The sequence below is a fragment of the Alexandromys fortis genome, unplaced genomic scaffold (assembly GCF_014885135.2).
Source record: "Alexandromys fortis isolate MF-2015 unplaced genomic scaffold, M_Fortis_MF-2015_v1.1 scaffold_57, whole genome shotgun sequence".
Classification (NCBI taxonomy): Eukaryota; Metazoa; Chordata; class Mammalia; order Rodentia; family Cricetidae; genus Alexandromys; species Alexandromys fortis.
In genome coordinates, this window is record NW_026067941.1 from 3,885,045 (window position 1) to 3,897,900 (window position 12,856).

Genomic DNA, 12,856 nt, shown 5'->3' on the forward strand with positions numbered 1-12,856 from the left:
TTATTTTAGGGGGCATGCAGTCTGGGGGCCACAGTGTGGACACATTTACAACAACTTTAGTCCCAGAACTGGATGCCTGACTTAGCACTGGGTCCTGTCAAAACCAGGACATTACACTACTCTGGCTAGTGTCTAAGGAGGACACAAAGGCCAGCCATGTCTACCTCTCTGCTTGCCATTCCCTCAGGGCAGCGATGCGGCTATGCTGAGAATATCCTGTAGGGGCTCTTTCTCATCAGTGGATTTTATTCCTGGGAACCCTGGTTTTCAAATGCACCTGCTTCTGTTAGTTCCAGGGATAGTTGTGGGAAGAAAGAGACCAGGGAAGTCCAAGTAACTGGCACCTCGGGCTCCTGTCCCTGTTTGAGTAGGCCTTGCTCTTTCTCCTGTTTTGCATATCGAGTCCTTAAGACTGGGTTTAAAGAAAAGGTATTGAGTCAGGCCTGGTGGCACACATTTGTAATGCCAGCTGAGGCAGGAGGATGGAAAGTTTGAGGCCAGCCTGGGCTACACAGTAAGACTCCCACTCCTTAAGAAATAAATGAAGGATCCCAGAAAAGAAAAAAAAAGAGAAGGAGAAAAAAGGTACTGTCGCTTATAAAAAATATTCTTCTGGGGGCTGGAGAGATGGCTCAGTGATAAAGAGCATTTGCTGCTTTTCCAGAGGACCCGGGTTCGGTTCCTAGCACTCACATAACTGCCTATAACTCTGGCTCCAGGGGATCTGACTCTCTCTGGCCTCGAGGACACCTGCATGAATGCAGTGCACATAAACTCATCCAGGTTTGCATGCATACACATAAATAAAAATAACTAAATAATAAATATTTTAAAAATTATTTTAACACTCTACCTTAGCAAGGGGTCCTAGATGGACACCCAGGGAGACCCCAAATCTGGCCTAACTCCCATGTGGCTGGAGGTATTGACCTTATTCTCCACAACTCCAGTTTCTGACGTAGGATTCTGCAAAGTACACAGAGTGGGACGGCTGAGGCAGGGGCTGGGCTTGAGGCCAGGCATGAAGTTTGGTCTGGTGATGGCTCAGAGGAAGTTGTTCCTCCCACAGAAATAAGAACTTAGCCTCAAAGGCTACAGGGTCTACAGCTTCCATATCTGGTCTGATATGAAATTCAGCTGAGGTCGATGGGCAGGCTGAGATTATGGCAGATGGCCCACCTGAGGTGCAGCCCACATCCCTGAAGGACCTGCATGCAGGAGGAGGGTCAGCCTCCGTGTGCAGCCTGTGTGCAGTAGGAGGGTCAGCCTCCGTGTGCAGCCTGTGTGCAGGAGGAGGGTCAGCCTCCGTGTGCAGCCTGTGTGCAGGAGGAGGTTCAGCCTCCATGTGCAGCCTGTGTGCAAGAGGAGGGTCAGCCTCCACGTGCAGCAGAAACAAAGGGCCTGCTTGCAGGAGGAGGGTCAGCCCTTTCTGACCTTGAGAGCAGGGAGGGGGACTGGCTTCAGTGTTGAATAAACAGAGAAAGCCAGGGTTTGTACAGCAGGCGGCACCCAGAGGGTCAGAAAGGCTGGGCGCCAGCAGGGAGGCAGATTCATGACATCAGGCTCCAGCAGGACACGGCTGCTATCCCAGTGGGGGCTGCCTCCAATCTCTCTTGTCCTGGCAGGAGCTCGAATCTCAGTGAGGCTGGCCTAGTGGCTTGCAGGGCTGGGGCAGAAGATGGGGAGGGAGAGGGGGAGTGTACAGAGGGAACATGTAAGTACTATCAGAAATAATTTCTGTGCCTGGGCTTCCCAGGAAACTGATTCAAGCTCCTCCCATGGTGCCACGATGCATCTCACGCCACCCCTACCTCCCTGTCTGTTCCTTTGGTGCTCTCTGAATGCCGTTCCCCCTAAACACAGAGGATGTCAGCTGACCCGAGTGACACTGCTCCTGTGCCCAGGCTGTCAGCATCGCAAGCAACACAGTAGTAAGGGATGAGAAGACTTTTTTTTTTCTTTTTTTTTTTTTGGTTTTTCGAGACAGGGTTTCTCTGTGGCTTTGGAGCCTGTCCTGGAACTAGCTCTTGTAGACCAGGCTGGTCTCGAACTCACAGAGATCCGCCTGCCTCTGCCTCCCGAGTGCTGGGATTAAAGGCGTGCGCCACCACCGCCCGGCTGATGAGAAGACTTTTAAGACAGATAAGATGTCAGTAACAATTACAGTCGAGTCGAGCCCAAACAAACAAAACGAACCTAAAATCCAGGACCAGTTCTGCGCACCAGGACCAGTTCTGCGCACCAGCTGAGGGAAGTATCACGGGATGCTCTTGGGAAGATTGTAGGCAGGTATGGGGGAATGCCTGGATGTTGAGGTCAACTTAGACTATGTGTGAAGACCTATCCAAAAAACGAATGGCAGAATCCTAAAGTCAAGGAGACCAAAGTGTTCAATCATCTGCCAAGTCAGGAGAGTCCATCTCTAGCCTAGTGTCCCTGATGTGATGATCATTTGGCTCAAACCTTTTGGAACATGAATCTGAGGACCACACACAGCCACCTGTTCCAGAGTTTCCCCTTATGCATGGTATCCATTATGGGAGCTCCTTCTAGCCCTTTGACTGTTTAATTTGGATTGAAGCCGCCATGCTAGACACAGAAGCCAGAAGCTATGTCTCCCTAAACCATTTCTTCATTCCCTAGGCTTCTCAGGTTCCAGATCTTTGATGCTCTGGCCAACTCACCTCTGCAAGAGCTCCTAGTGCAGAATACTGTGCTGTGCCTGTCATTTATTAACTCAGTAGAAGCCTTTGGTACAAATGGCCCAGAGGTCAAAAGTTTAAGTTTTAGAATCACACACCCTGGGATTCAAGTCCTGGTTCCATTGCTTACTAGCTGTGCAACCTTGGGTAAGTTACTTAACATTTCTGAACTTCGGTTCGCTCCCATAAAACAAAGGTAGGGAACTATGGCTCCTTATAGAAGATTAAATACTGCAGTGCCCGGAGATGATGTTCCATGAACCCTGGCAGAAGGTACAGAGAAGGGAAAGAAACTCCTTTCCCCGGCTCTGCTGCTTGAACTGGGGCCTCTCATCTTATTTTCCGCTGGGACTTACGGCATCAGACCCCCTGGTTTTCTGGCTATTGGACTCACAGAGCTCACACCCAGGGCTCTCCTGGGGTTCCTGCTGCCGCAGCAACTCAAGAAATGTCTCAGCAGCCCGGCTGAGTCAGCTCCTTATGACACAGGCATCTCTTTCCATGTCTGTATCTACAGCTAAAGTTGTCCCGTCCTTCTATTGGGTGGCTTCTGTTTTCTCCAGAGCACTGATGACTATAAATAGCCTCTGGTAGTGGGAACTCAGGAGCCAGAAATAAGACTCGAGTGGGCAGAAATGACGTAATTACTTCTGTCACCCTCTGGGTACTGTACCATCCTGAATGGAAGATCTAGAACTCAGAACGCTGAGTGAATGATATGAGGGACAAAAGCCACAGTCTCGGGGCCACACCAACCCATTCACATGCTCTCCTTCATGTGGAGGTCATACTCTTTAGCCCCAAGAAGCACAGGAAGTGAGAACCACAACTGAGGGCACTGGGACACAGGCAGGCCACAAGACACTACAAGTCCTAGACAACACATGTCTACAGAAAGTTATCTTTGGTATACACCACTTGAAAGGTGAAAACAGGTTAGTTCAGAGGGAAGGGAAGTACTCTTAGGTGAGGTCTTCAGAAACATTTGTCAGAGTGTAATTGAGTAATAGGATTATATATACTTATGTATATATATATACATATATATGTATACATACATACATACATGTATATATATATACAGGGTTTCTCTGTGTAGCTTTGGAGTCTGTCCTGGAACTCACTATGTAGACCAGGCTGACCTAGAACTCATAGAGAACCACCTGCCTCTGCCTCTCAAGTGCTGGGATTAAAGGTGTGCACCATCACCGCCCGGCCCTGAGTAATAGGATTTTAAAAGTGAAGAAATTTCAAAGAATCTTCTGAAAGGGGGCGACTGCCCAAGTCTCAGCAAGCGGATGCTCAAGCAGGAGTTGGGTTAGGAACGGTACATGTGGATGACTTGGAGGCTCTGGAGGAGAGCAGCCTAGCTTTCCCCTGATGGTGAGTGAGCCATGATGCTGGTATAAGGGTACAGCTAGAGGGGGTGCAATGACTGCTTCTCCTGGCACACAGGGAGCTAGAACCCATGTCTTTTATCTTGGTGGCATTTTCCTTTAATCTGAACTAAGGTCAACTGGACAGACTGTACTTGGACAAGCTGCTCATTGATGCACAATTGTTAAATATGGCCACCTGTCAAAAACAACTGAAGACAGATGGAGTAAGATTTTTGACTCAAATGATAAAATACATCTTCTTAATCCCACCTTCCTAGAAATATCAATACCTGATCACATATGAAGGCCATTCCTTTCAAGTTAAAAGATCCCTCCCCAAACTGTTGCTTCCAAAGAGTCTCCCTATTAAGTTGGCCTTCCTGGCTACATAGAAGAGGAGCAGGACTTGGATAGCTGTCACCTAGCAACACCTCCATAGTATACTGGGTTGTTGTGTTCACCTGGAGGATACCTGGTTCCCCTCCAGCACCCTCCAACTTCCCAGTGAAGTTCTGGGTCCTCAATATTAAGGAGAAATATGCAGAACAAGTTTGTACTCTTTTCCTAAGAAAAGTTGTCTTTGAGGTTGATTGTTCTTTTAGGCACACACAAGAAACCCATCACACCTCTCTTTTCACCCTCAAAAGAAGGGCAACAGGGGGAGGGAGAGGGAGGAGGTGGAGCAACTGCCTCACTGACTGGTTTTTGATTGTGACTTTTTCTTGTATCCATGTTATACACATGGGACAAAACTTTCTCACAGTTTGGGAATTCTATCCTCAGGCTATGATTACTCACAGAAAAAGAAAAAGAAATCGAAAACAAACTAACAAAAATTGGTTAGTCAAGAACATCCCATAGAAAGAGAAGCTGTTCACTGGTGACCATATACAATCATCAAGGTCAAATTCATCCCATAGAAAGAGACACTGTCCATTGATGACCAAATACAACCATCAAGGGAACTTCAAGAATGTTCAGTTGTTCAAGGCTAAGGCAGCCCACAGGCCAGCTTCCTTCTTCCTCCTAGCACAGAGACAGGGATACCTGTAGTTCCCAGCAATTGGCAACACTATGGAGGCCCATCTATTTTAGGAATTGTCTTTGCATGGTAGAGAGAACACGATTCCAGGCTCTGAAATCTAATAGGTACAGTCTACTGCTTTCTCCTGTATGAGCGGGGTCAGTTTTACTCTCGAAGCCTCTTTCCTGCTGTGTAGATTGGAGCCATCCACACCCTTTTCTAGAACTCTTGAGAGCTCTCTGTTGAAGAATGAAGGCGACTTCTAACATAGTGCCTGATTCCTAGGCAGACACAATCACCTGTTCCCTGCTGTCCTCCAGTGCACCTGACTTGCCCCACTCTGCTTTTCAGTTTTCTCATTAGGTGACCTTGACCGGCGCTTCTCAACCTTCCTAATGCTGCGACCCTTTAATACAGTTCCTCATGTTGTGGTGACCCCCCACCATAAAATTATTTTCATTGCTACTTCAGAACTGTAATTTTGCTACTGTTATGAATCATAATGGAAATATCTGACATGCAGGATATCTGACATGTAATTCTTGTGAAAGGGCCATTCAACCCCAAGGGGGTCACGACCCATAGCTTGAGAACCACTGCCCTCATGGAGCCAGATAACGAAGGAGGCACACTATTTACCTGGCTCCCATCCTGCAGGCTGTTTTCATTTTTTTTTTAAAAGCAGGGGGCTGAGGGATAGCTCAGAGTTTAAGAGCACTGGCTGCTCTTCCAGAGGTCCTGAGTTCAATTCCCAGCAACCACATGATGGCTCACAACCATCTGTAATGAGATCTGGTGCCTCTTTTGGCCTGCTGGCATACATGCAGGCAGAACACTGTATACATAATAAATAAATAAATCTTTTAAAAAAAAAAGGTATGCTTTGCCCTGAAATTTGGTCACATACCAGGTTGTTACCAGCAGAGGTTTTGCGGTGGGAGCTTTGCTGAACACTGTAAAATGAACAGAGGGGCCACTGCAGGCAAAGAGATCGTGCAGTGATCTGGAGTTGGGGAGGGTGGACCAGAAATGGGTGCTTTTGTCTTAGAAAGGGAGAAGGAAGTCAGGCCACAGGGACACATAGTAAATCTGTGTCCCTGTCAACTGAGTCCCTCTTTTCTGTGAGCCCAGCAGACGGGGGCCCTGCTTCCTGTCTGTGTGGCTGCAGTCTGAAGGGCACACAAGACACCGATAAAGATCAGTCCCTGTCTCCTATAGGCACAAACCGTAGAGTCCCTAAAAGCCATGATGGCACATGCCTTTAACTCCAGCTCTTGGGAGCCAGGAGCAGGTGGAGCTCTATGAATTCCAGGTCAGACGGGTCTATGTAATTAGCTCCAAGCCAATCGGGGCTAGAGAATGAGACCCTGTCTTAAAAACAAATAAAAACACCAAAACCAAAAACTTCACATGTAAGGAACAATGGGCTGTGTTTGGTCAGGGAAGGCTTCAAAGCAACAAGTTTTGAGCGCTTTGAAGGGGGTGAATGAAGATGGAAGGAAGAAGGGGAAGAATTCAGTGTCTGGATCAGGAGATGCAAAGCCCGGCGCCCGGGAGCTCTTCCTGTGCGTAAGGACGGCCTCTCCCATCAGCGCCTATCTCCTGTCATCTGAAGGCCTCCTTCACTGGTCCCGCAGACCTGAGCACAGGGTTGGGTCATAAGTGGTCTAACCTCACTGGATCGGAGAACTCCGAAGAACGGGTAGAGGAAGGCAGGCACGAGGGCTGCTGCTCCAAGAGGCACCGCCTCGGACACCCAGTACACGGCAGTCACAAGCAACACGTAAGCACACGCGGCCTCCTGGAAGGGGAGGAAAGAGGTACTTAGTCACTGGGACAGTCACTGTTGCCATGGAGACTCCCGATGAGACCCAGGGCCAAGACAATACACAACTTAGATCCTACCGGAAGGACCGTGCTGTGCGTGTGGTTGGCTCTTATAGCCATGTGCGGCCTGGACTTTGATATAGTCCCAGCTCTGATGATTCTTAAAGCCACAGAGAGTGATGATTGATTCTGAGTGCAGCATTTGGGGCCAACTTCACAAACCATAGAGGTGGAGTTCAAAGCTTTAATTTGTGCATATTGGATCAAGTTGTTTAGCTGCTGGAGGCTCTTGGGGGTAGTGGAAGATAGATCAGTGTGTGTCTGATTGGTTCACATCTGGGGTCTAGGGTCAGCCAACCTAAACGTCAATCCAGGTCTACCTTGTATGAAGATTTTTGGGGGCATCTGATATGTACCCACTGAAAGGAAGTGGTTTGGTAAGAAATGAAATTTAAAAATAACCCACAAGGTGGCTTCCGTACTGTGTTCTCATCGCCTCTGGGTAGAACTTCTACCTCAGGACTCTCCTAGAGAGACCAGCAAGGCCTTGAGTCCACCCCTGACTCCAGCTTCATTGTATTTACATACTGATATTACATTATTAAACATTTCCCTTGAAGCTGGGTGGTTGTGGCGCACACTTTTAATCCCAGTACTGGGGAGGCAGAGGCAAGCAGATCTCTGTGAGTTCGAGGCCAGCCTGGTCTACAAGAGCTAGTTCCAGGACAGTCTCTAAAGCTACAGAGAAACCCTGTCTTGAACCTCCCCACTCCCCCTCCCTTCAAAAAATTCTCTTGAAATATAAATTCTCTTTACTATCTTAAAAGTAAGTAAAGTTAAATCCCCTTGTTTTAAAAATATTTTTTCAAGCAATTTGATTAGGTAGGTTTTATTTGTTTGTTTGTTTTTTTTTTGTTTTTGTTTTTTTGAGGGAAAGGGTCTAGCTATGCTAGCAGGCTGGTTTCAGACTCATGGGTTCAAGTGGTCCTCCTGAGTCAGCTTCCATGACTAGAGGCCTGCCACGACATCTGACTTAGATGTAATTAATTCAACGAATTGCTAGGCAAGAACTATTGGCTATTTTTTCCTTCAGTTCTCAGCCTGAGTTTGTACCATGTACTAGCAGTGAGTGGGGGATCTTTTCTCTGGGAGGGGTCTGGTGTTGACTGTGGGTGGGTACAGATAGGCAGCAATCCCTAGACCGAGGCTCATTTTGGAGGAAGGAGAACGGACACATCGTTTCCCAGCCTTGGCTCTAATGACACTTGAGGTGGGCTCATTCTTTGCTCTTGGGCTTTCCCATGGGTGCACTGAGCCAAGGTACCATCATTTGCCTCTTCCCGCTCAGCCATCAGTAGAACCTCCTTTGTTATGACAATCCCAAAAGGTTCCCATTGTCCCTGGAGGCCATGCCCATGGCCTGGTGCCAAAGAAATATCCTTCTATAGAGGGGATAGAAGACTAACCATCTGTAGGAGATGGCAGGGTGGGAAATCTGGAAATTTACCAGTATTTTCCTCAACTCACCAAAAACCACACTGTGCAACCAAAGCATACAGAGGGTAGATAACACAACTTGATAAAAACACCACTGTTCCTAGCCTTGGCTACCAGCAGGGCTGATTGTATGATTGGTGCCAAGGAGTGGTCCTGAGGAAGGTTAGGAGGCTCACTCTTGTGATGTCACTTTCCAAGATCTTAATAACTGCAACATTCCAAAGTGCCCACAGAGGACAATTATACAGAGACCCAAGCCAGCTATGACTCCCTTAATGTTTGCATAGGATGCAGGTATGACCCAGCCCAGTCTGCTTGCCCAACAAGGAACCTGACAAATCTTGCTCCGTTCCAAAGGAACCTGACAAATCTTGCTCCGTTCCGAAGGAACCTGACAAATCTTGCTCCGTTCCGGGATCAGCGGTAGCTGGCTTTGGTGGAAGGGACCTTGCTCCCTCCGGATAGCCATGGATTATGGCAGGCTGGGGTTAGGAAGGGGAAGTGAGCCCACTGTTGACTGTAGCACCCACAGAATTTTCCTCTAAGGACGAAGGATGAGATAAGAGGTACAGCTTTCAGAATTGCTGATAACATGCTAGAAGTGCTACCTTTTGGAAAGGATGCAGTTTAGAGAAACGGCCTCCTCGTTGTAGACATGATGCTCCAGCCCACGTTTCCTCTTTGTGGCAGAGAGACAAGAGGAAGGGTTTTAAGTCCAGGTTAGGATAATGGGGCAGAATGTTGTCTGTCCCTCACTGGGGCAACCTTTACAGGGCCCCGATTTAAGTGAGAAAAGGAGAGAGAGAGAGAGAGAGAGAGAGAGAGAGAGAGAGAGAGAGAGAGAGAGAGGAACCGACTGATTTTCTTTCTGCTATGCACCATTGGATTGGAACAGGGAAGAGTTAGGTAGGTTAAGATAACTTTTCTGCTGTAAAGAGCACAATGAGACGTTGATAGATATCTTGTCCTCTGCGGAGTTGAGAACAGAGTAACCCACGGTCATTTTCGTCTAGCTTCCTTTAGAGTAGAAAGATGGAAGACACCTCTAGAGGACATTGTGTCTGTTTCTCCTTAGTTTGCCCCCGGAATCCACACCAGCTTCCTTCTGCCATTTCCCTGCCCTCTCCACCTTTAGGTGACTGTGGAGTTAGATACCCTTGGGACTCCGCAGAGTTCCCCACATCTGACCAGACTCTGGGTGGGACATAGGTCTCTCTTATCTTATTGGGTTTATGTGTGTGTGTGTGTGTGTGTGTTGCTCTGGAACCCCCAGGCCCCACATGAACATTCAGATCAGGAATGCCTTTAATGGGTAGTGCTTGTTTCTTTTTGTTCCCCGCCTAAAATCAGAATGGAAGCTGAGGCTAGCCTGGGTTACATGGCAAGACAATGTCTGGAACAGAACAGAACCAGAACCCAAACAAAGAAACAGAACAACCAAACAGACAATAAATGGGGAAGTCTTCAAAGCGTCTTTTCCCTATGAAGACAGGTTCCTACCTTAACTTGGGTTCCCTCTCCAGGAAGTTCATCCTTCAGCACCCCTTAGTTATATCTCACACAAGCCCTACTAGAAGGGACTGGAAATCTGTTCCTCTGCTGTCGCCAGTGACTGAGGGGCACTTTGAGAAATCTCTTTTGAGAGACTGGGATGCAGCTTCCACTAGAGACACCGAAGTGTTCAGACGAATGTCCCTTTTGGTGGTTCTCTGCTGGAGAGCAAGTCTAGGCCCTTTTGCATGCTAAGCAACTGCTGTACCACACAGCCACATCCCCAGCCCTACCCTCTTCGGTAACATCATAGAGTCCAGACTTTAAAGAATTGGGTAAGGAGAGAGGAAAAATCATTTTGACACCCCCTAAAATGTGGCTGTGGCTCATCACTTGGGAGAACCAGCAGACTGCAAGCTAAGGGCTCCTGCCCAGATGCTCGGCCGCCTCTCTCAAGGGCAGTCTAGAACAAGAGATTCCGTCTAGGAAGTCTAAGGATTTTAATATTGGAGTCTCAGAGTTGCATGCAAGGGGTGGAGGGTAGCTGGGAGATATAACTGGTATGGTGCCCCTAGTTCGTGCCTCCTGTGGGCAATGGTTAAGGTCCCCAAGGATGAAGGCTGACAGGAGGGTAGGGGAGTGAGGAGGTGGGCAGGCAGGGCTTCCTAATACTGCTCAGTAGAAGAGGGCATTTCCTTAAACTAACCTCACATTGGGAGAAAAATACCATGAAAAGAAAACTCAAAACAATCAATTAGACAAAGCAGAAAATTAACGGTTACACAGCCCAGAAAAAAAAGAATGTCATTGGCAATCACTGTCTGCTAATCCCAGACCGGAGTTAGTTGGTGCCTCCTTGGCAGGCTGAAGTATTATTTTGCTGAAGATTTAAGTCAGCTTGTGTTTAACAAGACCATGATAATCCCTTCTGTTCAACTTTTTAAATTTCAGCTTGGTTACCCAGTTCCCCAGAGAACAGTGTGGGAGAGATTCCTTTAGTTAACCTGCCTTGGCTTATTCTTTTCTAAAGTCTCAAGGACAGTGCCAGCTTGGAGGTGGGCTACCCCCCCCCCCCACCGCTGCACACCAGACATGTGAGGAGAGAGAGGGGAACAAGGGAAAGGAGACCGCGAAGGTCCAAGAGACTGATTGAACAGTTTCAGCGCCTTTGCTTCCAAATTCAGGCTTTAAAATTAGGCCATGGGCTGGAGTTTTGGGGCTTGCATTTCTGTTTTCTTGTTGTTTTAGTTTTTTTTTTTTTTTGACAAAAAGGAAAACACAGAAGCTTCCAGATAGTCCGAGGACCAGGGTTAACAGACTAACCCTGTGCTCCCAATGTCAATACCCCCTTCCCAAAAGTTTGCATAGCAGGTTCAGGATGGCCATTTTCATATCTGGTGGTCGGAGACCACCATGATCTCTAGACAGGCTCCCTCCCAGCCCCACCCCTTCTGGATAGATAGTGAAGGACTTTCTGTGTCTCTAATTGGTGTCGCCACAGGTCGAGAAATAGGGGCTCCCTGGCCTTCCTTTCTGGGGGTTCAACCACAGCTCCTGCACTTTTTTTGCAACACGACAGTCATTTCAGCTATGGTCTCCCACTCTGTGGAGGCCAGAATTGGGGGGCCTTTCTTGAGACAGGGGGATGGAAACGGTAGTTTTAAGGAAGAAAGTACTTTGGTGGAGAAGTACTACAAGTTCATCCAAATGAAGACGATTTCAATCATAATGAAGTCATTTTGGGGGTGCCCCACAAACACTCCAGACCTCCCTCCTCTGCTCCCCGACTCCCTCTGATGCCCTGGCAGGGGTAGGCAGGCTGCTACTTACACTGGTGGGGTAGATGGTGGGCAGAGGCAGCAGCAGCAGCGGCACACAGATGACCAATAGCAGCTTTCTTGCTTGGAGAAGGCCCTGCAGCAAGCCCATGGTGGACCTGTCTGGACTGAGTCCTCGACGGAGACCTCGACGGCTGGGTTTCTCCTCTGCTCCACTCTACGCACCGCTCCCAATCCGAGAAGACGTCTCACACCTTCCCTGGCTTCCAAGGGTCAGTCCTCTTTGGTCGTGGGAGCAGAAAATCAGGGTGGCTGTACCCTGTTTCCACATAAAGCTGGGCTCCCTTAGGTAGGATTGAGCAGCATAGTGTTATGGCCATCGAAAAGGAGCTGGAAAAGGATTCTGTGCCGGGGGCGGTGGGTTCTCCCTCTGTGGTTAACGAGAGGGTGGCTCCATTCTAGGTGTCAGCAAAAGCCCTCACAAGCAATGTGCTTGCGGCTGCTGATCAGCTGTGAAGAACCATTGAAGGCTTCAAAAAATAAAAACAGTTGCTTTTCTTCTTGCTGGTGACCTCTTTGGGGGCAGTTGCTGTTTTCCCTCCGACCTGGCTGACTGTTGGTAAAAAAATCTGGTAGCCCCTTCCCTTAAAGCAAGCACCGGTTTGAGTCTGAGGCACGTGTAGACCTAGATTGGGGAAGGGAGAGGGGAGCGCTGTCTCCCAGGACCTGACACCTTAACTCTACTCGGATGTCTTTCCTTCAAATTGGCTCCTACTTAGAGCTTTCCTGGAGTCTGGCTTTCCAAAGCAGGCATGAAGAATCTCCAAGACATTCCTTTTTGTTAGAGTCCTAAGACCTGCTGGAGGCCCACCTTTAACTTTCCTGCACCAATGGGAAGCAGGCTCAGGGGCCGTCGTTCCGCCCATTCCTCAAAGCCTACGGGCAAGTTGAAAAGAATAGCCAACGTTGCATCTGAAGGCAGCCCTCGATTGGTCACAGCAGGGGCCTGCTGATTTGGCAGAACCCAGGCGGCTTCCGAAGCTTGTTTTTCCATTTCTCAAACATCCCAGGGGTTGGATGTTGGTCAGCACCCCGCGCATAATCCCACCTCCCCAAGCACCGCTGCACTGTTTCTGAGCTTGGGGCCCGGTTTTCCTG

General features: G+C 48.4%; 1 protein-coding gene across 1 annotated transcript in view; it reads right to left on the reverse strand.

Moving 5' to 3' along the window:
• The window catches only part of Slc13a4 (solute carrier family 13 member 4), a 37,628-nt gene extending 25,379 nt beyond the window's left edge, over nt 1-12,249 (reverse strand). The window contains exons 1-2 of the mRNA XM_050148056.1: nt 11,751-12,249; nt 6,778-6,906 (exon numbers count right to left, since the gene is read on the reverse strand). Of these exons, the coding sequence (XP_050004013.1) occupies nt 6,778-6,906; nt 11,751-11,849 (228 nt within the window). The 5' untranslated portion in view covers nt 11,850-12,249. The remainder of the gene's footprint in view (nt 1-6,777; nt 6,907-11,750) is intronic.
• Nucleotides 12,250-12,856: the final 607 nt, after the last annotated feature.